Source organism: Colobus angolensis, unplaced genomic scaffold (assembly GCF_000951035.1).
Source record: "Colobus angolensis palliatus isolate OR3802 unplaced genomic scaffold, Cang.pa_1.0 Scaffold126, whole genome shotgun sequence".
Classification (NCBI taxonomy): Eukaryota; Metazoa; Chordata; class Mammalia; order Primates; family Cercopithecidae; genus Colobus; species Colobus angolensis.
In genome coordinates, this window is record NW_012113808.1 from 9,395,751 (window position 1) to 9,423,555 (window position 27,805).

General features: G+C 42.6%; 2 protein-coding genes across 5 annotated transcripts in view; one reads left to right on the forward strand and one right to left on the reverse strand.

Annotated features, from left to right (window-relative positions):
- ATP1B1 (ATPase, Na+/K+ transporting, beta 1 polypeptide) lies at positions 1 to 25,807 on the forward strand. Of its 3 annotated transcripts, none has more exons than XM_011933425.1 (6): positions 1 to 172; positions 4,614 to 4,742; positions 18,069 to 18,224; positions 20,718 to 20,902; positions 23,076 to 23,156; positions 24,374 to 25,807. In XM_011933425.1, the coding sequence occupies exons 1-6, from the start codon at positions 76 to 78 to the stop codon at positions 24,635 to 24,637; spliced, it is 912 nt and encodes a 303-aa protein (XP_011788815.1). In that variant the 5' UTR covers positions 1 to 75; the 3' UTR covers positions 24,638 to 25,807. The 3 variants fall into 3 exon arrangements, with proteins under 3 accessions (XP_011788815.1, XP_011788817.1, XP_011788816.1); XM_011933427.1 differs by lacking the exon at positions 1 to 172 and adding an exon at positions 1,203 to 1,365; XM_011933426.1 differs by lacking the exon at positions 1 to 172 and adding an exon at positions 3,839 to 3,938.
- NME7 (NME/NM23 family member 7) overlaps positions 25,622 to 27,805 on the reverse strand; it is a 236,397-nt gene continuing 234,213 nt past the window's right edge. For both annotated transcript variants that reach the window (XM_011933423.1, XM_011933424.1), the window contains exon 12: positions 25,622 to 25,910. In XM_011933423.1, the coding sequence (XP_011788813.1) occupies positions 25,878 to 25,910 (33 nt within the window). In that variant the 3' untranslated portion in view covers positions 25,622 to 25,877. The remainder of the gene's footprint in view (positions 25,911 to 27,805) is intronic.

Sequence of the window (27,805 nt, forward strand, 5' to 3'; positions counted from 1 at the left end):
GGCGCAGAGGACGCCAGGGCGCGCGCAGCAGCCACCCACCCTCCGGACGGCGGCAGCTGCTGACCCGCCATCGCCATGGCCCGCGGGAAAGCCAAGGAGGAGGGCAGTTGGAAGAAATTCATCTGGAACTCAGAGAAGAAGGAGTTTTTGGGCAGGACCGGTGGCAGTTGGTGTAAGTAAGGGGTCCGCAGCTCCCGGCCGCCGCGTCTGGTCTTTCCCGGGCTGCGCATCCCCTGCGCAGGCTTCCCGGCCAGTTCCGCACCCGCCGCACTGGCCGGGGCGGCTGGGGCGAGGGTGGTGGGCGCTGCTGGGTCGAGCCGGCCTGGGCTTGCAGTCCTGTGCGGAATGCGGAGTCCTCAGAATGGGGCGCAGGATCGGGGCTGGAACACGACAGGCAGAAGGTTATGCGTATCGTAGCGATCTTAGCTTGGTAATTTGCAGTCTTTCCTACCGTGCATCCGTTGAGTCCTTTCCTCCTGGGAATGGTCAGGCTCTGCGAGACTACATCTGTCTCTCCCGTGTCCTGAGTCCTTAAAAAAAAATGAGATCTGGGGTCGTGAGAGAACCTCGTGAGGTAATGGAATCTAATGCGGGCGAGGTTGTCTGTTACAGCATCTTTTTTTCTAGTCTAAATACGTACCTCAAAAGAGAGAGGAAAGAGAAGGGTGGAGAGGAATCCATCCACACACTGCAGTATTTCACAGCGATGGCTAAGGGTTTCCCTTCATGACCTCCTCTGGAGTCATCACCACCCAGAAATGGTTCAGTAAGCTCCATTTCAGGACTGCGATTCTTAGCTTCGGCCCGAATCCTGGCAAAGTCTGGTTGTTTTCAAGGTCTACACAGACAGTTGTGGATCAGTCAGTAGGTTGGGTTGATTATGGTGAAGGGAATATAAACGCAGAGCAGCTCATCTGAAAATATTTTGTGCAGCCTGTTGCTTGGTTGGATAGACTTTTTTTTCCATCGAAAATTAGATTCCTTGTTTTCAGCCTCTCCGGAAGGGTGACTTTTTTTTTTTTTTAAGGTCATTTTGAAGGGCAGAGTTGTAGGCGAATCTATAAGAGTCGTGACTGCGTGAGGGAAGGAGGGAGGGAACTCCCCTTGCTGCATCACTGCCCCCTCCTCCTCCAACATCATCATCATCATGACCATCACCACCAACACCACTGGCACTACCAACACCACTGGCACACCACTGCAGTCATTCAGGGAGTTCTGAACAGAGGCCGATTGGTGTTCCTGGTTGGGAGGATCTGTGGGAATCGGCAGGAGAATGAGTCAGGGAAATAGTGCTTAGCTGACATTTTGAAATGGAAGACGCTGGAATATATGAATTTTTGTAAAGAAAAAAAAATGCAGCTTGTGAGTCTCTCTTGATTGAAAAGTAAAGGGTTAATAATGCATCACACTTCAAGGTTAGTCAAGGTGAAGCCTCTTTCCAAGGTGTTAACGGGGAAGCATAGGTATCCGTGAGCCATGGAAAATGTAGTTCTTTAATGGCTTTTAGCTTTTGTTTTATATTTTATTTCGGGGAGACTGTGCTTCATTGAGATTATTCATGGTGTCTCAGGCATAAAGGTAGTTTCCTGTGTTTTCATGTGGAAAGGAAAACCTGAAGAACTGTGAGGTGTGTGTAGAATGAACAGCTCCCTGGCAACTCCTTGTAACTTGAGGGAGGCCTGGGAGGTGCACTGCGGTATAGGCACCCTTCTGCCAAGGTTAGCTGGGGCCTCCTTCTCTGGTGGTCTGACCCTGCTGCGTCACAGGGGCAGAGGCTGCATTGACTCTAGGCACATTGTGAAATTTGCCTTCTTGTCTTTTTCCCCTTAGTAAAATATGTATCGTTCCTCATTCCAATTTCATGCTTCTTAGAATAATATTTGCTTTAGAGGGCAAGACAGTATGGACTGACTCAGTCTTGAAGCCGACACTTAATGGGCAGCACCTCCATGAGAGAGAGAGAGAGACCGTGTGTGTCCATTTTTATGTCTTGGTAGCCTATCCAGCAAGCTATCAGTATGCTGATTTATGAACGTAGACCCCAGGACTGCTGTACTTGCCCCCTCTTCCCTTCCATCTTCCACGGTACAGGTGCTGTGCTAAAAATCCCCTTTTTGTTTCGTGCTGATATGTCTGCCCCTTTCTGGCAGTGTAAGAACTGTAAGAGCCTCTCTTAGGTAGAGAAGGTGGCAGCAATTACCGTCTCCTACGGAGAAAATGCCCCCTTTTCAGCGCTGGGCCCAACATGGATGCCCTTGGGGCGAGGGCAGGATGCCCTTGGCTCGGTTTTGCTTCTAGGTAGATTTTCACCAAGATGGACGCAGGAGACTCGCCTGTCACCTGCTGGAGAAATCACAGCATGCAGATCACTTTGTGCCTTCCACCTTTTATTAGGTTAATACAGACATTGGTAGGTTTTTATATTTACAGTTAGGCCTGGATGCCTGCCTGCGACCTTTTGAAGGGTACACACTCTTTGTTTGTTTTTCAAAAAAAACCCCTCTGTATTACTTTTTTTTAAAGGAAGAAAAATTGCTTGAAAGGGAGATGCCTCTGAAGCCTCCCCACGCCCCTCACAGTGCCACCCCAGCTAGTTGGTGTGACTTATCTAGCCTTTTTTTGGCTGGTGGGGGGCGCCCCTGGTGGCCTGGGTCTGGGTCAGCCACTGCATAGCTCCTTCTAGTCTTCAGTGCTCCACTCTCCCAGTGACCTCATGGCAGGAACTAGGGAGATTTTATCAAGTAAGATCTCAGAGCAAAAAGGGAACATTCCTCACTTTTCTTAGGATATCGTGTGGGCAGAATGGAAAGGCTGTCTGTTTCTGAGCTTAATCAGTGTACGTGCAAAATGACTTGTTTTCTCGTTTGCTCTTATTTGTATTTTAAACTGTAGCCTCAGTTGTGTACCCTCTTATGTTGTTAGAATTAGGTATCTGGAGTCCAGGCAGTGAGTATAGAGATGTTTCAGTTGTTCAAAGGGGCACATGTAGGTAAGCTAAAAGCACCAAGATGAGTTGGGGGTGGGGGGCAACAAGAGGAAACTAGAATCAAGGCTACGACCGCTGTCTTGCTGACTGTTACACCAACTCTTGCACCTCTTAGGAGCATTCACTGGAAAAATTTTCCAGATCTCTTGACGTCACAGAGTTTGCCATTTGCCTACTGCTGCTTGGATACAGAATGCAGCACTTAACCCTTGTCCTGCGGGGAGGGAGTGATTGAGTTGGGCGCTGTGGTTCTGGATTACACAACTTTTTCTTTCTTCCTTATCTTTGCTTCTGTCTTTGCCTTTTTCCTTGTTCTTTGCTTTTGATAGAGGAAAAAAGGACTATGATTAAGCATTTTGGTGTGGTTTTGTGTGTTTTGCTTGTCTTAACAGCTCTGTAGCCTGATTTCCCTTAACTCTTTAGTGCCTGATTGGAAAGTTGGGATTTCAAATGTATGGACAGGGCAACCAGGCTAATTCCTGCTGTTGTGTACCCACTCCCTCCCTGGCCCTCTCCTACCACATATATACTAATACTGTTTTTCAGTGGCTTTTCCCCCAAGTACCCTGGCATTTCATTAAATGCATGAGATCTGGACCTTTTTAGCAGTAACCTAAGGCTCCTTTGTGCAGTCATGCTTCTGACTCGATAACCTTACAGTTCACTTGTTCCCTGTTTTGCATTCACATTGAGTTGTTTGGCTGGCACAGGGCTGCCAGGCAATGCCTAGTACAGCCTGTTACTATGCGGCTAATCAGGGAGATAATCCTTGTAAACCAGTAACTGATAGCCACCCTCATTCCCATCTATGTGTTGAGTCTTTTTTTTTTTTGCTTTTGCAGCTATTTCAGCCTCCATCCTGTTATCTTGTTAACTATGGGAAAAAGAAAATGCAGCCCAGCCAGTCAGTCATTATTCTGGTTCCAGTTCCAGAAGATGGGATTAAAATGTGCTGGTCATTTTCGCTATAGAATTTTCTTTTTTTCCCCTTGTCTTGTCCTCCGAGGGGAAAGACAGCGTGTGCTTTGTTGAAAATACAAACCAAAGGGGAGAGTGATAGTAAAAAAACAGGAGGATATCATCATTGGGTTTCTCAGCATTCATTGCTCTGCCACAGCAAAGTAACCCTCAGGCATCTGAGCATTTGGAGAAGCAGCAGAGCTTGGATTGTAGTATTTAAACATCAAGGGATATGCAAGCAAAGAAAACATAGGTCTCTAAGGGAGTATATTGTCATATTTTAAATTCATTGCATAAGCATCCAAACATAGCTCTAGATTTTATTGGTGATCTTCATGATTTTTTTTATAATTTTGAGAATGAAAAATATGGATACATTTTTTTCACAATTTAGGGAATTAAAAAATATAAGGATCCTAGTTCTAGCTGAACAGTCCTCCTACCCTTAACCACCTCCCATACACACTGTAAGTGGAGGGCTGCTCAGCCTCTCGATTTTTACCCTGTGTCAGTGGGAGTGAGATGCACTCTCTTGACGTTGGACAGGGAAGAAACCATGGGGCGGGGGGAACCAAGAAGGAAGTTTATTCATCCGTGGGAAGATTAAACTTTCATTCTGAGCATATGACTGCATCACAGCTTTTTGTTTCTGTTCTTCTTGCAGTTAAGATCCTTCTATTCTACGTAATATTTTATGGCTGCCTGGCTGGCATCTTCATCGGAACCATCCAAGTGATGCTGCTCACCATCAGTGAACTTAAGCCCACATACCAGGACCGAGTGGCCCCACCAGGTAAAATCAACATGAATAGCTTCATTTCCTTCAGAGATAGCACGGGTGTCACGTTTTCTGTTGAGAAAAAATTATTTGGAAAATTGCTCTATAATATAGTTTTAAATGAACCATGAAAAGGAAAAAGAGAAATTTCTCTTGGCTGCAGCCAGATGTCCTACCCGCATTGCAGGCAGAGCTCCCACGGGTTGCAGACATCTTATTTGCCCACTTCTAGAGTGAGGGTGAAGAGTCCTGGTTCTTGGCCCAGCCTGCTACCCACCAGCTATGTGACTGTGAACAGATTGTGTTCTGATGGGGGCCCTGGTCTTCTCATTTTTCGTATTCTAGGGTTTGGTTAGTGGGATCCTTTCCAGACCTTTTCGAGTCTAGCAGACATTTTTTTACTTCTTGAGGGGGGGGCTATGACTCAGATAATTCCTTTAAAAAAAAAAGTCACTTGGGCTCCTGTTTTAAAAGGTTGACTTATTTTTAGAGATGATAAGAAGCTGTGGAATGGGCAGCTCCTCACAGGGAGAGGAGCCATGACTTTGGGGGTCTGTTGTCCCACCTGCTGTTAGTTTGCAGTTTGACCTTGAATAAAGTCACTCTCACTTCTCAATATTTATACCCATTGATTTAATAAGCGTCTCATTTGCCGGCTTTCTGGTCCCACTTTGTAGTTTAGTTAACTGTCTCCTTTAGCTCTTAAAAACTTGGGTGAACAGGAAGATGATAAGAAAATAGAAACTGCCACACGAGTCCCTCCTGTGACTGGAGTGCCATCAGTGTAGAGCTCCGCGTGCCCACACCAGTCACAAAACGCCGTGAAAGGCCCGCTGCCATCATGTCTGATGCTGGTAGAACAAGGCAGTGGAATAGCCACAAACGTGGATTTGCCATCTGGCTGTTGTAAAAATCATTGTCTAGAGAACCTAGAGAGAAAGCGTTGCGTAACTTCTGGGTTCTCACTTATGAGTGACCTTGAGGCTGCTGCTGAGGGGTGGCAATGACTTGTCCCTTCTCTGCTTTCCCTTGGCAAAGGTTTAGTAACAGCTGTATTTAGGTGACAATCTTCAGATGATCTACATGGCCCTGAGCAGCCTAGATCAAGGGCCACTGCCTGCCACAGACTTTTCATACCCACCTACTTGAATGTGGGAAGGATTCACAGAGGAAGATCTTCAAAATACGGAGGTGGCAAGCATTGTTGTGTAGCCCTAAGTCAAATAGTTGTCCACTGTAAGAAGAACTCAAAATATTTCCAGATAAATTTAGATCTGAGGGATTGGGGAAGTGGAAAAAAAAAAAAATCACATAAGTAAGTAACATGACTTAAATCTGCTTAATAATCCAGTTTCCAGCAACTGTTTTCCACAAGAGGTGGGTCTGTGGAAAGGTTGAAGCAAGAATTCTGGAGTACGCAGAGAAGCTGAAACATATTTTACGTTGGGTTCGGTGATAGGGAAGCATTGTGTCTTTTCATGTCCTCTTCTACTAGAACTTTTGTGGTACCATTAGTTGTAATTTTAATTGGTGCAGGTATTTTGTTTTTGTTCTTTGTTTTGCCATTTAAAAGTTATTCTTGATGCAATTTTATAATTTTTTTTTTGCTCTGTCACCCAGGCTGGAGTGTAGTGGCACAATCTCGGCTCACTGCAATCTCCACCTCTCAGGTTCAAGTGATTCCCCTGTCTCAAATAGCTGGGATTACAGGCATGTACCACCATGCCTGGCTAATTTTTGTATTTTTAGTAGAGACAAGGTTTCATCATGTTGGCCAGGCTAGTCTTGAACTCCTGACCTCAGGTGATCCACCCACTTTGGCCTCCCAAAGTGCTGGGAGGTGTGAGCATGAGCCACCACGCCTGGCCTGCTGCTATTTTATAATTCTTATACTCAAAGCCAAATATGACTACAAAGTTAAATATTTTCTTCAATTTCCTAGATTAAAAAAAAAATGGTCACTGAGTATATAAACTTTGAGGAGTCAGCCTTTAATAAAACTAAAAATTCTCTTTGTGCCCTTTGCAGAAAGGAAAATTTCACTTTGGAAAAGAAATAGCCAAAGTGCCTGACCTTGTAAGTAAGGACTTGGAAATGACCTTGCCTGAAAATCAACGGGCAGAGGTGCCTGGTCCTTTCCAACACCCTCTCACCGCGCCTTGCTCCCCTTCCTTCCATCCCCTTCCTAAAAGACATGTTCTTAGTACCTGTATTTAGTGTGCTCGCAGCAGTTGGACTGACCTGACAAACCCTGACTTCTCCAAAGGAATGCTGGTGGCTCATCTTGGAAAAATGCATTCCTGTCCTGTGGTCTGAGTCACAGGAAAAGTCCTCAGTCCTCCATCTTCCTTGTTCTTTGGCCTGGTAATTTCTGTCTCTTCTTTTCCTCATCCCTTCCCCCATCACCTTTCAGGAGAGTCTAGGCCAGGCCCCTCCCCTTCACCTGCCTTACCCTCTGGGGTTTTTCGGGGCCTTTACCAAGGGACATGGCATTCATATGAAATTGATGGTAACCTGGATCAGGCCAGGCCAACAGAGTGCCAGCTGCTGCAAAGTGCATCCCTTGGGCCACCCCTTATGGCCCTGTGTTGCCTGAGGGATCCTAACTGGACCCTCCTTGGCAGTTTTCAGAGTACGTGTTAGAAGTTTGTATTTTGCATAGGAAAACACTCCTTACGTATGCAGACTAAACATGTGTGTTTAAGAATACCCTGACAATTTTTCGACTTCACATTAGTATCTTTAAAGCCTCCATTTTCATGTTAAAGAGGGAAAACTGTAAATTTGAGTTAGATACACCTAGTAGGTGTGAAATTTGGCACATGATTTAAAGATATAAGGACTTACTAATAATATTATCTGCTGAATTTGAGGCATGAATGCAAATCCAGCCTGACTGGGTATTGACTGCCCTTTGTACACTGGAATTCCTTGTAATTGGATCTCTTCTCAATAACGTGTGAATGTGGCCATATCAAGCAGTGGCAATTGTGCAGTGAGTGTATTTGGGCCTGTATGGTGATAATATTGGATAAACTGAGAGGCCAAACATGAAATCTCAGAGAGACTAAACTAAAGAATGGAAGTGAGATATAAGAAAAAATGGTGAACGTGTACAGCTTCTTGGCCCTGAACAATGGTGGCCATTTAATGCACGTGATGTTCCTTACAAAGTCTTGTTGCAGCTGGTGTGGTAGCTCATGCCTGTAATCCCAGCACTTTGGGAGACTGAGGCAGGAGAATCCTTTGAAGGCAGGGGTTCAAGACTAGCCTGAGCAACATAGCAAGACCCCATGTCCGCACACACACAAAAAATTTTTTAAGTCTCCTATTAAGTGTGGGGGGCGGGGCAGGTGCAGTGACTCACACCTGTAATCCCAGCACTTACGAGGCGGGCGGATCTTGAGGTCAGGAGATCGAGACCATTCTGGCTAACACGGTGAAACCCCATCTCTACTAAAAAAATACAAAAAATTAGCTGGGCATGGTGGCGGGCGCCTGTAGTCCCAGCTACTCGGAAGGCTGAGGCAGGAGAATGGCGTGAACCCGGGAGGTGGAGCTTGCAGTGAGCCATGATTGCCACAGCACTCCAGCCTGGTTGACAGAGTGAAGACTCCATCTCAAAAAAAAAAAAAAAAAAAAAGGCAGGGGGAATCATATACTCTGTGAGAACTAAATGAGATGATAGACATATATAAAGCAAATAGTACTTTATGGTGGCAAAACCAATGGTAATAAATGTAGGGTAGCTGTTGAGAGCAACTTCTGTTTTTTTCTTTTTTTCGAGAGGGAGTCTTGTTCTGTCACCCAGGCGGGAGTGCAGTGGCATGATCTTGGCTCATTGCAACCTCCGCCCCCTGGGTTCAAGTGATTCTCCTGCCTCAGCCTCCTGAGTAGTTGGGACTACAGGTGTGCGCCACCATGGCCGGCTAATTTTTGTATTTTTAGTAGAGACGGGGTTTCACCATATTGGCCAGGTTGGTCTGGAACTCCTGACCTCTGGTGATCCACCCGCCTTGGCCTCCCAAAGTGCTGGGATTATAGGCGTGAACCACCGCGCCTGGTCCAGGGTTTTTATAGCCCTATCTTTCTACTAGAAGCAGCAGTTTCTTCTTTATGGACACTGAATTTCCAGATATGACAGGGATGCTTTGCACACTTAGATTTTCATGGAGTCAGTAAAACCTTAGCTTTCCGTGAAAATGTTTAAGAGACATTTGGGAAACATGTTTTTAAACATTTTAAAGTGAATTTAAATGGCATTGTATTTGTTGTGCAATCTCTCCCTTTAACAAACCCACACTTGTTCGGTTAGCCGCTGCCAAGCTTTTCTCCAGAGGAGACCCTCTTAGGCAGTCCTGCAGTGCCGCTCTGCAGCATTGCTTCTCATCTGTTGATGCAGTTGGATCTGGGGAGAGACGCAGCAATTAGCTGTGCTGGAGAGGGCTGAGCAGGCACAGGCGCGCACACCCACATGTATGCCCACGGACATGCACGCATGCACACGCGCATGCACGCTCATGGATATACGCATACACTCAGGCTCACCAGGCCCTGTCCCTGATTTGACCCTGCTTGCCTTGCTGCCTGTCCAGTGATATAATGGAAAAGTCTCTTCTTCACATCCGCCGCTGCCCTTCCCCGCTCTAGGCTCACTTAGCAACAGTGGAATGAAATGAAGGTCACTGTGTGTCAATCGGTGTGTCCGGGAGATTCCCAGCTGGCTTGCTTCCTGGTAGGCAGGTATGAATGTATGCTGCTGTTCTCTTTTCAGGTTCTGGGTTGCTGTTTGTTTAGCTCTGAAGTATAGATGGCTCAGTGCTAGCAGACACATTTTCGAAGGCTTATATTCTTGAGTTGTTGGTAACCAGAATTGGGCAGGAGAAGTGGGGTGGATGCAGACCAGCTGACCGCACTGGCGCCACCAGCAGTTTCAGTTTCATCTTGATTGTGAAGAGGAAATATCTAATCTTAAAACTTATTAGGGGCCTGGCGTGGGGGCTCCTGCCTGTATTCCCAGCAATTTGGGAGGCCGAGGCGGGCGGATCACCTGAGGTCGGGATTTTGAGACCAGCCTGGTCAACATGATGAAACCCGTCTCTACTAAAATACAAAATTTAGCTGAGCGTGATGGCGGGCGCCTCTAATCCCAGCTACTTGGGAGGCTGAGGCAGGAGAATCACTTGAACCCGGAAGGTGGAGGTTGCAGTGAGCCAAGATTGTGCCACTGCACTCCAGCCTGGGCAACTAGAGCAAGACTCCATCTCAAAAAAAAAAAACCAAAACAACAAAAACAAAAAACCCATTAGGGTTCAAGCCATTATCATTCAATCTCAGCTTGATGAAGTAAAATTCCTGAGAAGTCATTATGTCAGTCTCAGAATATCTAATTTCCCCCCCCCAAACTACCTCATACTTGTATTGCTGTCTCTCACTCACATTTCAAAGGGGAAATTAGAAACATTTGGCTTCTTTATACTTTGGAGGGATTGTTCGTGCCAAGTGCCAGTAAGGTGTGTCCAGTTAAGAGTACACCGCTTTGTAATCTCTCAGCTGACACGATGTATCTCTATACACCCAGCTGTCTCTCGCTTTCCCTCTCCTCCTCTCTTCCCACCCTCAAATGGATCCTATCTACCTGGTCCCAGAATTTGAGGCTCTGGATGAATTAGCATTGGTGGCAGTTAGATTTCCAAAAGCTACTGCCCAGCCTTGTGACTTGGTAAAGGGTTTGTGGGGGCAACTGTTTGGCTTCAACAACTCAACTACGCAGGTAGTGATTTATTTCTAAAGACAGGGGTACAACTAGCAAGTCATCTCTTGGGTAGACAGGAGACCTAATGATCTACTTTAAAACGTTCTTGGAGCTGCAGAAAAACAGATTTTACTTTGTATGCCCATTGTACGATGAGTAAGCAGAGCAGAGACCTGATAAAGAGGACCAGGTAACAAATCTGTGGGAGCCATGGTAGGCGGGGGGTGCGGGGAAAGCTGGATTTGTGAAGCTTCATTTAAGGATTTTTTGCTACGTTCGCCCAAGGGTCATAGAAAGTGGTGTGGAAAGAGCAGTAGCCTGACAGGTCCACTTCTGTCATAAAATCTGATGGCGTTATTGGACTCGTTGCTCTTAACTATTCGTCAGTGGTCTCATGCTAGTAATCTGATGACCAGCTGGTCTGTCGGATGCAGCCAAGACTAGTGAGAAGCTGGGGAGATGAAGGGAACAGGGATATATCATCCGGTAGCTTTTTCCCACATACATGCATGAGTAGATCTTACCAAATGTCATGTGGAATGCAGTGTCTTATTTCAGGATATTACTTAACAGATGTTATGTTTTATATCCAGATAAGTCAAGTATACTATATGTACTTGTTCTTCAGTTTGGCCTTGAGCATAATTAATGTAAAATACTAGGATTTATGTTTGTTTATTCTTTTATAAAAGTGGCACCTTTCCTTTATTGTATTGAGAATAAGCACAATTATGAGCTATACAAAATACCAAGGATTTGCCCCCTATGGGATATGCATGTTTAAAGATAGATCATCTGAACTAAATAACTCTGCTTTCTTGAAAGTGATTATACAGCCACAGGAAAAAGAGGACTGATCAGAGAAGAGCCTCAAGCAGAGTTTATGGCATTTAGCTTAGACAGGAGGAATGATTTCTTTACTGAGTGTCAGTAAACATCCAGTTTGGCTATAGAAACAATCCAGGGATTCAGTTTTCTAAGACTTTGTAAAGGGAGCAGATTCTGAGTGTCAGGAGGGTGTGAATGTGACCCTGCCTGCAGGCAGGGAGATTTATTCCTTGCTAATCTCAGAGCCTGAGTCTTAAGGCAGAGCTGCAGGCAGAAGGTGAGTCAAAGGCGTTCTGGTTTCCAGAAAGCGCAAAGGTGCCTTTTTTCCCGTGCCTCTCCCCTTACTTTGCTAGGGAAGTTGATACTAACCCATAGATGTAAAACAAAAATAAAAAACAAAATCCAGAAGTATCTTAGGTCCTACAGAGAAATTTCTATCTCATATATGTGCATATGCATACATATGTGTACATATACATGTATGAGTATGTATGAATTCATACCACTCTGTATCTTTTTTTAAATTGGAAATTACTTTTCAACTCGGAATGTATAGGAGACACACGATATGTGTGTTTTGTGTGCGTGGCTACATTTAAAAGCATTTCTTTGCTTCCTGTGCCCTTCTCAGCCATATGGGTACCTTCTGGAGGTTTCCATGGGAAATGATTTCTATTTAGAGATTTGATCTAGTGATTCATCAGATGTATTAAACGACAGGTGCAGGCAGCTGTGTATTTGAATAACGTACAAGGTTGAAATGGCTACTTTCTAGTTTAAATACTTTAAACTCTAAACTCGCATGTAGATTGAGAAATGATGAACTTGCTACTTTATAAACCTAATTAGAAATGAAGTCCTTTCCCTCAAGCCTTTTCCCCCTTGTGCTATCAACACTTACTGAAACTAAACACAGAGGATCTTCCTTATTTCTCAAGAGATGGGGACCAAGGACAGGTAAATGTGTCTTTGAAAAAGCAAGTGGGAAACCAAAAGTTTTTTTTTAAATCTAAATCTTATGTAAAGTTGAAATACTTGAAAACCAAATATTAAAATTTTACATACCCAGATTATGATTTCTGCCTCAAGTGGCTTTATTAAGTAATGCTGTATAGCTTAAGGCAAATGATCCTATCAGAACGAAGCTGTCTCTAGAGCTTGGAGTGGTTAATGTAAATTCAAGTTTAGAAGACTGGAGAGGGAAACGGTTAGATTTGTTTCCTGGTATAATATAACTTGCAATTGCGTGCCAACAGTTGGGTGTTCTGCTGTCTTTGGCCCTCTGGGAGTTACCACTGCAAACAGAGCGCATCCTTGTCCAGAGTCATAACTAACAACTTTAAGAAGTGGACAGTAGAAAGAGGGGCATGTCGGGAAAAGTGGTCTAGTGTGAAAATATGACTCGTGAGAACTCCAGTCAGCAAGGTGGGATTTGTGCAACCCTTGGAGAAGGTCATGGTTGGAGAATTTGGGTGTCGCCTCAAAATACAGATGTTCTTCCATTTAAGATGAGGCTGTGTTCCAATAACCTATTGTAAGTCGAAAATACCGTGAGTCAAAAATGCATTTACTAGCCCTGTTAAACCCACTGGGAAGTCGAAAAATCCTAAGGCAAACATTGTAAGTTGGGAACAGTCTGTAATAAAGAAGTTACCAAATCCAATCCCGTTGCTTTCTGTCTCTTCTTAACAGTCTGACCATTCTAACGTAAATTATTTAAAGGATATGGACATCCTTTCAAAGGTCTTTCATCTTTCTCTTGTGCCTATCTAGTTGCTTTAGAGAAATAACTTGAGAAGAGGAATTTTTCTAGTGTTTGGAGAAGACGTCATCAAAAACTGTCCTAATTAAGACTCTCCAGAACAGAACAGACCCGGGGACTGATCTGTGTTGATTTCCAGGAGAAGTTCTCAGGCCATCAGGCTTTGGATAAAGAGAAGAGAGGAGGCAGAGATAGTGGGTGATGGAGTGAGAGAGAGACCTTGCGGAAATGTGAGGAAAGAGAGCAGAAGAGCTACTAAGGAGACAGTGGCCACTTGACTGTGGTGTGGCCTCCTGGACGTTTGTTTATGTATGTAGTAAGTATGTGTGAGCTGATTGCTTGACCTAAACCCAGACCATCTGCTTTTTTACTGGAAGTGACTTCTGGATCAAAAGCTTCGTGTCTTAAAAGGATGGTCATTAAGGCTTGTTAGTTACCATCATCTAAGACGCCTCAGACTCCAGAGGGAAACATTAACTCACAAAAGAGAGTAAGACATGACTGAGCTTTCTGGGGTTTATCTGTCATTCCTCGGCTCCCTCTACCAAGGTTCTCTGTCACTTAAAATGGAAAGAACAGGGCAGAGGCTTTGGCCTAAGGTCTAATCCAGCTGGGCAAGTCACAGGGTTCTAAGACCCAGTGCTTAGCTGTCTGTTTCACCCCTTGTGTACTTGGTTTCACTGGTTTCTGATGCTTCTGTAAGAGCAAAGTCAAGATTCTTCAAGCAGCCTACATCTATGTTTCCATCACAAAGTCATTATAAACTTGACTGGGCTTAGATCATGAGCTATGCTTACTGAAAAATTGGGGCTTTCAGGTTGAAAGGGATGTGATTCCATTACTTGGTTTTCATTATTTCTTATTTGCCCCGTCTAGAGAGACATGAGGCCAATTGTGTATATAACTCTCTTCTGGGCCAGTGTTACCACTTCATGTAACAGTAATACCTATTATTTCCACAAATGCGATCTTAGATTTTTTTTTTTTTCTTTTTCTTTTCTTCTTTTTTTTAAATTTTTTTGAGACAGAGTCTCAGTGTGTTGCCCAGGCTGGAGTGCAGTGGTGCTATCTCAGCTCACTGCAACCTCTGCCTCCTGGGCTCAGGCGATTCTCGTGCCTCAGCCTCCGAAGTAGCTGAGATTACGGGCATGTGCTACTATGCCTGGCTAATTTTGTGTTTTTAGTAGAGATGGGGTTTTACCATGTTGGCCAGGCTGGTCTCGAACTCCTGGCCTCAAGTGATCCACCCAACTCATCCTCCCAAAGTTCTGGGATTACAGGCATTAGCCACCATTCCCAGCTATATCCTAGATGATTAACAACAGAGGCACTTACAAGAAAGATTTGTTACAGGTCTATGAATAAACATGAACTTAGTTTTGGTCGTAGCCCCGAGGCTCTTGGGGAGTGCACTAGCTGTATCATTTTGTTAGTCAAGAGCCCGGAGGACTGAGCGAGGGTTGCTGATGTTTTGAGTCTGACACATGTCCCCTGGTCACTTTTAATAGTGGAGACCATGGACTTGACATCATGAAGGAATGAAAAGCGCTCAGCGTAATACCTCCTCCGGTTCTTACTCTCCTTTTTTTGTGTGGGAGAATCTGAGAAGTGGCACCACCATTCCTCGTACTCATATCAAACTAATGGAACCTTGAGCAGCCACTGGAAGAGAGAACGCAGGCAGCAGGAAAGTGAAAGGCAAACCACTGGGGAGGCCCACTGAAGCCAGGCCAGGGAGAACAAGGATGTTTGTGACACTCACTCTGCAATCCAGGTTTTACCCTGTTTACTCTCAACATGACCTTCTAGGGTCACTCCTCCCATCAGCTTGTTGGGTGAGACTCTCCAAATCTCAGTATCAGGCTTGTTTATATTTTGGCTTTTGCTGCATCCACCCCTCTGCTGATGGACCACAGCTTGCATAATTGTTGTTTATCACACCAATGTCCCTTCGGTCCCCTGGCTGTGGTTCTTCCCCACACCTTTCCTGAAGGTCAGATGAGATCCCTCCTTGGTTTCTGACATTTGCTCTCCTTCACTCATCTAGCCATCCACCACCCTCCTGCCTTGTCTTTCGCAAGCCTGGAAACACTATTTAACCTGGTGCACATAAGTCCATTTCTGTCCCTGACCCCGAAAACATCACACAGAGTACCTGGAGGAGGTTCCCGCAGACCTCCTGCCTGAGCGATGCACAGGCATTTGCCTCTGTCTCTGGCTACCTACGTGCTGGCTCTTCGGTGGCCCCTCAGCATGACCATCCCTCAAGGCTGCATTCCCTCCTGCCTCTGGGATTCTCCCATTCTGAATTTTGTTGAGCCTCTGGCTTTGGGTCTGCTGGTGTACTTCCTCCAGGTCCGGGCAAGTCGCCTTCAGTGTCTTATTTACAACTCAAACCAGGAATGACCCTCCCTACCCGACTTCCCCATTTCACTGGGGAACTCTGTTTGCCATTGCTGTCTCAAGCATTAGCTATCTGTGGAAGCTTCTCCTCACCTTTATTTTTGCAGGTATCACTTCTCTTTACAGTACTGCTGTTTTGTACCATAAATGATCACAATGCCAATTTTAACAGAGAAAAACATTGTTCAGGGTATATTAAAATTGCTTTGAAATACTAAAAATTATCTATAGCTTGTAGGTGTTTTTACAAAATTTTAAATTGTAATGTGTTTATTTTAAACTGAAGATTTTTATGAGCAAATTCTACTTCCCCTTTGATTCATTTCTATCACTGTTGAAATTTTTGTCTCCCAAAAATGTTCAGGTTCCACATCATCCTTTTCAGGATGATTTTTCTTTCTTTCTTTTTTTTTTTAATTGCAATAGGGTCTTGCTAGCATGCCTGGACTGGTCTTGAACTCCTGGGCTCAAGCGATCCTTCTATCTTGGCCTCCCAAAGCGCTGTGATTACAGGCATGAGCCACTGCACCTGGCCTGAAGATGACTGTTAATGTCCTAAAGTCCTTTGCCCTGGGCACCCTTGTGCCTTGCTCCAGTGATACTTGTCTTCCTCTCTATCCCTTCCACTCCTCTAGGGGACTACATGTGTGAAAAAGCATCTCTCTACAACCCCCTGAGCCCGTCTCATTATGTAACCACTTTTAAAGCATCCTCAGTCACTAGAAAGAACAACAGCATTTAGTCTAGCCTTACCGATGCCTGCTTCTCAAGCCCTACAAATGGTGCTGCACTCTAGTTATCACTTCCACATTAGTTAACGTCGTCGTCTTCATATCTGAGTCACTGTTGCCACTCTCAGATTCTGATTCCCTAGAGAAGCAGCTCTAAGCCAAGGGTGTTTTTCGTGCTTATTAAACAGATTCTCAGATCTCTTTCTTAGAGATTAGGATTTTGTAGGCCTGGAGGGGAGTCTGTGAGACTGCACGTTTGACAAGCCCCTAAATGATAGTGACATAGGCGCTTTCCTGACCTGCTGGGAAGTGGGGGTGGGAAGCCAGGGCAGTCACTTATCAAGGATTGTGATGATGTGCCCCCTTATGGGCCCCACACACAGAGGGGAGATCTGGGAGTGAGGATTAGAATCAGGTTGCCAGATTTAATAAATAAAAATAGAGGGTGACCACTCAAGTTTGAATTTCAGATAAACTATGTATCTATATCTCCTCCATATATATCTGTATATATCTCTATCTATAGATATATATATATGTGTATGTATGTGTGTGTGTGTGTGTATATATATATATATATTTTTTTTTTTTTGAGATAGAGTCTCGCTCTGTCACCTAGGCTGGAGTGCAGTGGCACGATCTTGGCTCACTGCAACCTCCACTTCCTGAGTTCAAGTGATTCCCCTGCCTCAGTCTCCTGAGTAGCTGGAATTACAGGTGTGTGTCACCACACCTGGCTAATTTTTGTATTTTTAATAGAGACGGGGTTTCACGATGTTGGCCAGGCTGGTCTCAAACTCTGGACCTCAGGTGATCCACCCATCTTGGCCTCCCAAAGTGCTGGGATTGTAGGCGTGAGCCACCATGCCTGACCTCAGATAAACAATAATATTTTAATATAAGAGTGTCCCATGTAGCATTTGGGACATACTTATATTGACAAAAAATGTTCTTTGCTTATCTAAGATTCACATGTAACCAGGCATCTTTTATTTGGCAGTCCTACAATAAAATGCAGTTGTGATGAACTTTTCCAACCATTGCTCCCGAGTAGTGCTGTGTAGTGTGGTTCACATACCCGTCTAGGAAGTCTCATGAAGGCAGAGGCTTTTGGATATTAAAGAATGTAACAGACTTTTAGAGAGTGCAAACCCAAGGCACGTGGACTTTGAATTTTATCTGACTAGCACTGACATGCTCAGACTTTTGGATTGGAAAGCATTTGTGGTTACTGTACGTATGTCCCAAATTCTTCCCATTTAGGTTAAAAGATCCAAAGAAATATCTCTGTTAGGTAGGCTTGAGTCTAGAGAATTTGGAATGATTATACATTTACTGATGAGAATTTGGAATGATTATACATTTGCTGACAATAAGGATTATAAAAGAAGTCCTTTGTGCTCAATACTTACATGCAATTAGGGAGGGTAAAGCCACCTGCACACAATGCTACCTTCCAGGGTATTTTAAAAAACTGTGCATGTTGGGGTACTAGAAACATAATGGGCTTTGGAGTACAGCACACCTGGGTTGGAATTCTGGTTCTACCACTTTCGGTGCAACCGTGGGCCAGGTACTTACCCTTTCAGTGCAAGCAGTGTTTTCATTCATAAAATGGAGGTGATGCCTACCATGAGGTGTTGCTAGGGAAATTAACTGATCTGTGCTATTAAAGCATAGTTGTCATTGGTACTTGGGGTTACGTAATCTAAATGCCAGTGGAGTGATTTCACAAGGGAGGCAAGACCCTTTCTTTTTAGGCAAGTGGAGTTAGCAAAGTATGTTTTGTATGTGGAAAGTCTACTTTTGAATTATCTTGGTTGCTGCCTTCCTACTAATGATTTCCTCTCTGCCTGGTCTAGGATTAACACAGATTCCTCAGATCCAGAAGACTGAAATTTCTTTTCGTCCTAATGATCCCAAGAGCTATGAGGCATATGTGCTGAACATAGTTAGGTTCCTGGAAAAGTACAAAGATTCAGCCCAGAGGGATGACATGATTTTTGAAGACTGTGGTGGTAAGTAGACTCATTGTAGATGTTTGTGGCTAGTTTTCTTTCTCTTTAATTCTTATTTCCCACTTCTATTTTTTGTTTAATGATCAAGAGATAATCCTGAAATAATGAAAGATTGAATTCTGGCCATATTTAGACACTTTTTTTTAAAAACAGACACAGTGAAAAACAGTATAGCCTCAAGCATGACTATTTTCTGCTTTGGAAAGGTGTCTTTAAAACACGCCTAGGCACTATTTTTACTATTCAGACCCAAGACAGCAATTCCAGTTTTCTTCCTCTTATATCCATTGAAAAGTACAACTACTTATTTCCTTATCTTGCCCCCAAAAGTTCTCCCTATAGAAGAGTGCATAGGGCTTTCTCCCGTCAGAAGGACCTTTTGGTGTGATTAGCTATCACTGCACTGGCATTCATGAAGGAGGATGTATGGTCAGGGTATACTTTTATTGATCCTGGTTGGGATAGATAATGAAATATGTGTTAGGCAGCTGATCATTTTGGATAAGGAAATGACTTACGAAGGGTAAAGAGAGGCTGTTAGTTTCATTAAGTCATTGACATGAATACATGTCCTCCCTCTTACTACCTGGACTGTGAATTTTCCAGTCCATGTTCTCATTCTTTCCACAAAAAAAAAAAAAAAAAAAGAACTCTCGTTGGGTGCAGTGGCTCATGCCTGTAATCCCTGCACTGTGGGAGGCTGAGGAGGGAGGATTGCTTGAGCCTAGGAGTTCGAGACCAACCTGGGCAACACAGTGAGACCCCATCTCTACAAAAAATAAGACAAGTTAGCTGGGTGTGGTGGTGTGTGCCTGTGGTCCCAGCTACTTGGGAGGCTGAAGTGGGAGGATCACTTGAGCCCGGGAGGTCAAGGCTGCAGTAAGCCATGATCACACCACAATACTCCAGCCTGGGCACCAGAGTGAGACCCTGTCTCAGAAAAGTTAAGTTTAAAAAAACAAACAAACATAAAAATCTCTCTGAGTTTTACTAGGTAGTATCAGCCCTTCTGATTCAATTCAAGCATTTACCAACTCTAGTTCTTTTTTTTTGTGAGACAGAGTCTTGCTCTGTCGCCCAGGTGAGTTCAGTGGTGCGATCTTGGCTCACTGCAAGCTCCGCCTCCTGGGTTCACACCGTTCTCCTGCCTCAGCCTCCTGAGTAGCTGGGACTACAGGCACCTACCACCACAGTTAATTTTTTGTATTTTTAGTAGAGACAGGGTTTCACCTTGTTAGCCAGGATGGTCTCGATCTCCTGACCTTGTGATCCTCCCACCTTGGCCTCCCAAAGTGCTGGGATTACAGGTGTGAGCCACTGCGCCCGGCCTCCAACTCCAGTTCTTGATAAGGCAGGCTGTGGCTTAGTCAGAGTATGGGGCGAATTGCCATTTTAAGTTATTCTGGAAATATTTAGTAATTTAAAAGAACATTTTCAGTGTGAATTTTCCTCATTAGAATTTAAATGAGGTTTTCATCTTACTTTGCAGTAATTAAAAGGCCTGAGGGATAGTCAGGGTGAATCAGTTCACGGGAGATAGTCTAAATTCAGACTCTTCATCATTCGAAAGGAAAATAGTTAATTTGTGAACTTAAAAACTATACATGAATTATGGTATTTGCATTATTTTCCTCCAGCATGCTATGCATTAACTTTGAATTCTATATTCACTTGGTCTTTTTCTGGCTTTTATATGAGGATTGAATTAAAAACACCAGAATAAAATTTATCAGTCCAGCAAATGCTTAATGCATAGCTTTAAAAGGCAAAAACTCAAATCAAAAAAGCCTGGGCAATATAGCAAGACCCCGGTCTCTGCAAAATTTAAAAAACTAGCCAGAGGCTGGCGCACGCCCAGCTACTCAGGATGCTGAGGTGGGAGGATCTTTAGAGCCCAGGAGGTTGAGGATGCAGTGGGCCATGATCGTGCTGCGGCACTCCAACCTAGGCCGTGGGGTGAGACCCTGTCCCAAAAGAAACCTGAAGTGGTGGTTGAAAAGGAAAATACCAGTTCTTTCCTATTCTTTCTCAAAAATTCTGACCAAAAGATACCTAGTTCTGAAAATTATTGACAGTCCTTTTGTATTCTCATTATAATATCCCTGTTACTGAGCTAAGCCGGTGTTGACAGTGTGAGTGATACTCATGCAGTGTGATCCGTCTCCTTTCAGTCTTCTGAATAGCTGAGTAATCCGTTATTTAAAAGAAGGGAAATATTGCCAGAGACTAAATATCATGTGCTGATCAAGTACTATGAAGCTTTGGTGTGGGGCCATATACCAGCTATTCCTTTTGGTAAAATATCTTTTAATGTGAGTGAAGAGATGAGAGATGGTTTTCCTGGAGATCTTGCTTGATTCAGATCATGCATTAAATGCAGAATAGCATACTCTCAGAATAGGTAACTATGACAAGGAAGAAATTTCCTTTTTCTTTCTCAGAACTGCTAAGGGAATTGCTGGTACAATATAAAAGTTGTGTTTTTATTTTTAGATGTGCCCAGTGAACCCAAAGAACGAGGAGAATTTAATCATGAACGAGGAGAGCGAAAGGTCTGCAGATTCAAGCTTGAGTGGCTGGGAAATTGCTCTGGATTAAATGACGAAACTTATGGCTACAAAGAGGGCAAACCATGCATTATTATAAAGCTCAACCGAGTTCTAGGCTTCAAACCTAAGGCAAGTAATGTTTTAAATGAGAGAATTAGGTGAGTCATTCACAATAAGTATTTGATTGACCTGAGAAGACAATGTAAGATAGTTTTAAAGTATACTCAGTGATGATTTTGAAACCCAGCCAGTAGAGTAACACCAAAACCTTCTGTATCCGCCCTGCAATTCTTGTAGTTAGGGCATTAATCTCATTTTCTAAAGTTAAAGGAATTCTGAGAGGCAAAGCTGAATTCTGAAGTGAGTCTTTGGCCCTCTCAGTATCCAGATAACAGTTTCTATAACATAAACTCTTTAAAAGTAAAAATAGAAAAAGATATTTTTTCCCTGGTGGTTTAGTGGTTAGAGGAAAAAAGAAAAAGTTTTTTTATTTTTTTTACTCCATAAAGAATGGATTTAAAAAAAATTTTTTTAAACCACCTGCATGTACAGCCTGGTTTTGGTCCTCTTGAAGCCACAAGAACATTTCAAAAAAACTGATAATCTGAAAAAATATTTTTTTTTCTGAATTTTATTGTGAAAGTAGAAGTTTAACATCATCTAGGCTGAACTTTGCTAGCCATGCTGTTGGCTTTTTGTATTATTGCAACTTACAATGGATAAACATTACTCTGGATCACTGAAAAATGGCAAATTTCCGTTGCTCACCATTTGGTGAGGTTATATTCTCCATAAGATTGGAAAATTTATCGGTTTTTATAAAACTGGTCATTTCAATGTACCTCTTAACAGGATTTTAAGCTTCTTTCCACGTAGACAGGATATAATGGAAGAAAAATGGTGAGAACCATTGTGCCAAAATGTATTTGATACTCATATTGCTAGAGAATACTTCACCGAGATCAATGAGCTATTTAGCAGCAAAAGTAATTGTGGCATGGCCAAGAGAAGACTCATCCCGTGCTCTCTGAGTACCTTGCTTTTGACATTCCTCATCGTAGACATTGAGTGACATTTGGACCCCACAGAGGCAGTCTAGTCTATTGTGATTGATTTATTCCCACATGTTTAGAGTTACTCGGTTCAGTGATAAATTCAGCTACTCTTTCTTTTCAGTCCTTTTTTTCTTTTTTCTTTGGTCTCTACTTGGTTATCCATTGCCACTGCCCAATTCATCACCTCCACCCAAATCTCCAGTTATTTTGAAATTATTTTTGTCAGAGATCAGAGTATCCCACCACCTCACTATCCTCACCTTTTGAGGATAGATTCTGGCAACTTCTTTTATCAGTATTCTCTACATTAAAAATAAGAAATGCATTGCTGGCAGAAACGTCCAAAAGAGTCAAATCTAGACAATCATTTTCGTGCATCCAAAACAGAGTAGTACCAAAATAGTAGTTCCTTGCTGATGTGGAACTAAAATTTTATCTGACTTTGATTAGACTATGTATGTGTTGCATCTCACATCAAGACTCACTTGCTGTGCTGATCTGAGCAAGCAAGTGACTGTCTTCCAGTAATGTATGTTCATCACTTCTGAGATAGATTTGAGCCATGGGTGTACAAGAGGAGGCTCTGGATATTTCATGACAGCAGTAATTTTCAGACTATCCTCTGGGTCCCTTCAGGGGATTCACCCCTTCAAGACAGCGCTTCCTCTTAGGGCAGTGACACCTCTGCCTTTTTTACATATTGGACTTTCCTAAGAAAATTGCAAAGAAACACTCCATAAATGGCAGTCTCCCTGACTGGAGATTAAAATAACAAAAAAGGAAAGCCTACTTGAAGGCATGCTTGAGGGAAAAGGATGACATTATTTATTCATGACTCAGGAGGAAATCCCACACTTTATAAAAACAGAAGTGTCAATCATCTTTCTCATGTAATGTAATCTTAGCAAATAATGAGCATTATATTTTGGGTTGGCTTTTAGTTTTCAGTGTCTTTAAGCAAAGCTTATAATGGGCTACTATTAAAAGTTCCATTTAGTACTGGGTTGCATCACAGCTTAATTGTAGTCATTATAAAACTTGGGCACTTGTTTTCATTTCAACAAAATTACGAACATGACCTTAAATTGGTTAGGGGAGTCATTCATTCTGCTGTCCTGATGTCTTTTGTTATTTTGGTGGACTTACTGTGACCAGTGTGTACTTGTTTGGACTACAGAGTAGTTTTATTTTTCAGAAACTTAAGAAATCATTTACAATCTACTGATCATAATGGGTTTTATTTTTAGCCTCCCAAGAATGAGTCCTTGGAGACTTACCCAGGAATGAAGTATAACGCAAATGTCCTTCCCGTTCAGTGCACTGGCAAGGTAAAGACAAATTTAGGGTTACTGGGGTGCTGGAAGGGCAGGCAGGGGAAAAGGGGAGAATGAAGGAGACTGTTTAAGTGACAGGTAAAATTTTAATAGAAGAAATAAGAAACATTGATTTCAGGTATAAGCTTCAGTGAGATGAACTGTAGCTATACTCGGTAAAACTTTTTAAAAGAACAGAAAGATGTAATCAGAATAAGACTGATGTCAATTTCTCCATTGGCATAAGAAACTCAAATATCTAAATGTAATACATTGGGATATTTGCTTACAGCACTGAGAGGTGAATTAGCCCACAGAAGTACTTCTTTCTGGCCCACAGCATGTATTAAAAATTTGGGGCCAACATTAAAAAAAATTAATGTCACATAAAAATTTGTGGCTTGGGCTTCTGTTTTAAAAATATTGAAATATCGCTGGGTGCAGTGGCTCAAGCCTGTAATCCCAGCTCTTTGGGAGGCCGAGAGGGGCAGATAATGATGTCAGGAGTTTGAGACCAGCCTGGCCAAAATGGTGAAACCCTGTCTCTACTAAACATACAAAAATCAGCTGGGCGTGGCGGTGTGCACCTGTAGTCCCACCTGTAGCCCCAGCTACCCGGGAGCCTGAGGCGGGAGAATCGCTTGAACCTGGGAGGTGGAGGTTGCAGTGAGCAGAGATCACGCCATTGCACTCCAGTCTGGGGACAGAGCGAGACTTCGTCTCAAAAAAAAAAAACATTGAAAGACTAAGGTAACAACAATTAGTGCATATTTCCTTTAGATCCAAAAACTAATGGACAGTTTAGAGAGAAAGGCAGAACAAAGAAAGGGAGTCCCCAGACAGTGCTAGCACTAAGAAAGGTAATGGAGATTGATTTCTCAACAAGAAAATGAGAGGCAAGTAGTAAACTTTGTAGATAATATCACTGGAAATATCATCTGCTGGGCCAACAGCAAGGTGTTTCTGACTTTCAATGTTGGCCTTGTTTCTAGGAGGCTGTGTTGGCTTGAAGAAATGCTTATTTGGCCTTTGACTCAGCTTCCCCATCCATTTGCACATTGAGAATAGTCTCTTATGACCATTTCTCAAGGCTGCAATGGAATAGATTGAGTAGATGTTCTTTCCTCTCTCAGTAGTTTGCAAGCTACTGTGTAGATTGAGTTCTTGTTTTTGAGTACACATAGTGATGCATGATGTGAGCCATTAAAATTGCATTTCATTCTGGATTTCAGAGAGATGAAGATAAAGAAAAAATTGGAAATGTGGAATATTTTGGACTGGGCAACAGCCCTGGTTTTCCTCTGCAGTATTATCCCTACTATGGCAAACTCCTGCAGCCCAAATACCTGCAGCCCCTGCTGGCCGTACAGTTCACCAATCTTACCATGGACACTGAAATTCGCATAGAGTGTAAGGCGTACGGTGAGAACATTGGGTACAGTGAGAAAGACCGTTTTCAGGGACGTTTTGATGTAAAAATTGAAGTTAAGAGCTGATCACAAGCACAAATCTTTCCCACTAGCCATTTAATAAGTTAAAAAAAGATACAAAAACAAAAACCTACTAGTCTTGAACAAACTGTCATACGTATGGGACCTACACTTAATCTATATGCTTTACACTAGCTTTCTGCATTTAATAGGTTAGAATGTAAATTAAAGTGTAGCAATAGCAACAAAATATTTATTCTACTGTAAATGACAAAAGAAAAAGAAAAATTGAGCCTTGGGACGTGCCCATTTTTACTGTAAATTATGATTCCATAACTGACTTGTAGTAAGCAGTGTTTCTGGCCCCTAAGTATTGCTGCCTTGTGTATTTTATTTAGTGTACAGTACTACAGGTGCATACTCTGGTCATTTTTCAAGCCATGTTTTATCGTATCTGTTTTCTACTTTATGTGAGCAAGGTTTGCTGTCCAAGGTGTAAATATTCAACGGGAATAAAACTGGCATGGTACTTTTTTTTCTTTTCTTTTCTTTTCTTTTTTTTTTTTTTGGCTCTTTCAAAGATAATGGCCCATCAATGAGCATTTTTAACATACTCCATAGTCTTTTCCTGTGGTGTTAGGTCTTTATTATTATTTTTTTTCCTGTGGGCTGGGTGGGGGGTTGTCATGGGGGAACTGCCCTTTAAATTTTAAGTGACACTACAGAAAAACACAAAAAGGTGATGGGTTGTGTTGTGCTTGTATTGAATGCTGTCTTGACATCTCTTCCCTTGTCCTCCAGTATGTTCTAAAGCTGTGTCTGAGATCTGGATCTGCCCATCACTTTGGCTAGTGACAGGGCTAATTAATTTGCTTTACACATTTTCTTTTACTTTCCTTTTTTCCTTTCTGGAGGCATCACATGCTGGTGCTGTGTCTTTATGAATGTTTTAACCATTTTCATGGTGGAAGAATTTTATATTTATGCAGTTGTACAATTTTATTTTTTTCTGCAAGAAAACGTGTAATGTATGAAATAAACCAAAGTCACTTGTTTGAAAATAAATCTTTATTTTGAACTTTATAAAAAGCAATGCAGTACCCCATAGACTGGTGTTAAATGTTGTCTACAGTGCAAAATCCGTGTTCTAACATATGTAATAATTGCCAGGAGTACAGTGCTCTTGTTGATCTTGTATTCAGTCAGGTTAAAACAATGGACAATAAAAGAATGAACACATTCCTCATGTGTGTGATTCACTCTTGTCTAAATGTCCCAACCTGTGACTTCTTCACTTTGCACACCACTAATTATCCAAGATCTTGAAGAAGTATTGAACCTGAAACAGACAAACACATAATTTCTTTAGTTCAGACAAATTTTGGTCTTTTCCACTGAACAGAGTCCAAGAGGTTGGTGAGGACTCCAGACACTGGCACACCGAGGCACACCCCTTCCCAAAGACACTAAGTTAATCAGAGACAGAGAATCCATGAAGCTCCAGTTTGAAGTTCCATTTTAAAAATACCTTGCAGTGCTACTTCACTCAGTTTAGGAAACATGAAATGTTGGTTCCTGCTATTGCTTCACTAGACATATGTGTTAAAAAAAAAAAAAAAGTTATTAACACTTCAGTTTTTAAAAAATGAGGTTAGGTTTGAGGTTCAGTAAATTAAGGTTCATACCTTGCTTTTTGGTTCAGGGATTGGCCTAAGTCCTTGTTTAGCTGTACTTAAAAATTAGCCTTAGTGTGAAAGAAGGTAAAAGTCAGCTTTCCAAAAAACATTTTCCAGCTATAATTAATTGAAGATTTAGTATCACTTAACCACCATGGGAAATACCCACACTAAAATCAGGGTATTGTATTTCTGAACTGGAAACCTTTCACAAAGCCTGTGCAGGCAGAGGAGCTCAGCTCAGGAGCTCAGACACATCCCTGAGGCGGCACTGTGTCTGCAGGGGTGCTAGCCGTCTTGCAGAGAGACAGACCCGGAGGCCATGGCCATTTTGGTGAGAAATACCAGAAGCGGCTTCAGTTCCCACCTATTGCTCCATATTTATAATCACACGAACCTACTTCTCTTGTTTTGCTATTTCTAGAGTAACAAATGGTGCGATGCGAAATTAGTACCAGAGGAACAATGACTCCACTTAACAAAAAAATAGCAAGGGAACTATGAAAAATGGCACAACTGCTTAACTTGAATAGTTGAAGTCTTTAGGAGACTTCAGTAGTTGAAGTAACACAGAAAAATCCTCAAACTAGCATACCTACATGAAACTGGGTTTCTCAAAAAGTAACCCACATTTATGGAAATAGAAGTTTGTCTTGCAGAAATGTCAGCTCATTTTGTAAGGTGTGATACTTAAATTTGTGATGCTTGTGAATAAGGGGGATGGGGCCTTAGGTCTGAGGAAAGGGGAGCATTCATTCAAATTGGAGGGCAGTTTGCATTTTTAAGGCTGCTATAAGGGCATGACCTTGGTGAGACATACTTAACCTGTTTTTGTATGTATTGTGTACCTTCTGTTCTAAGCCATTGTGTGTGTCTGCCTATCACTTTCTCCAAGATTCTCTCCAAATCTTGCTGCTTTTAATTTCTCCAGATTGTGCCAACCTATTTCCCACTCCTGATCTTTCGCATTATGTCACCACTAGGCGACTGGGGTATGTGGTTTGTGTTCTTAGGCTCAACAGATACCTACCATATGCCAAGCACTCTTTGACAGCTAGGGATAGATCCATCAGTGAGCAAAACAGACAAAACTCCATCTTTTTTCCTCTGCTGCTCATGTTCTACTGTTAAGCATTTGCGTATTTCTCATACTCTTCAATACATTTATTATTTCTTTGTAATCAGTTTATTCTGACCCTTAGTAGATGACATATTTCATGGGTGTAGGGACAATGCCATCTGTCTCCCTTGGGGTGTCCTTACATTCAAGAAATGGGTTTTCACATGAGTCCTGTCAAATACTTAATTCCTTACACAGAATATAAAGAGATTGAGTTTTTCAAAGGTAGGCTGACTGCTGCTTGGAATGAAAAGCACTTAGTTACTGAAGACAGAAAAAGGATTCTCTTTTCAACCCTTCATATTCTCAGGAGGAAAACTGAAACACCGAGTTAGTATGTCCTCAACCCTGGTTAATTTCCCTTGCAAATAAAGCCCCCTTGGGCCTCAGAAGCTTTGCCACGAGATGTTACCTAGCTAGAATTTTTTTTTTTTTTTT

Excerpts from the sequence above, each read along its gene's own strand:
- ATP1B1 (XM_011933425.1), top strand. The coding sequence starts at position 76 with ATGGCCCGCGGGAAAGCCAAGGAGGAGGGCAGTTGGAAGAAATTCATC. Across the intron at positions 18,225-20,717 it reads GATTTTTGAAGACTGTGGTG|ATGTGCCCAGTGAACCCAAA; the intron begins GTAAGTAGACTC and ends TTTTATTTTTAG. Across the intron at positions 20,903-23,075 it reads TTCTAGGCTTCAAACCTAAG|CCTCCCAAGAATGAGTCCTT; the intron begins GCAAGTAATGTT and ends TTTTATTTTTAG.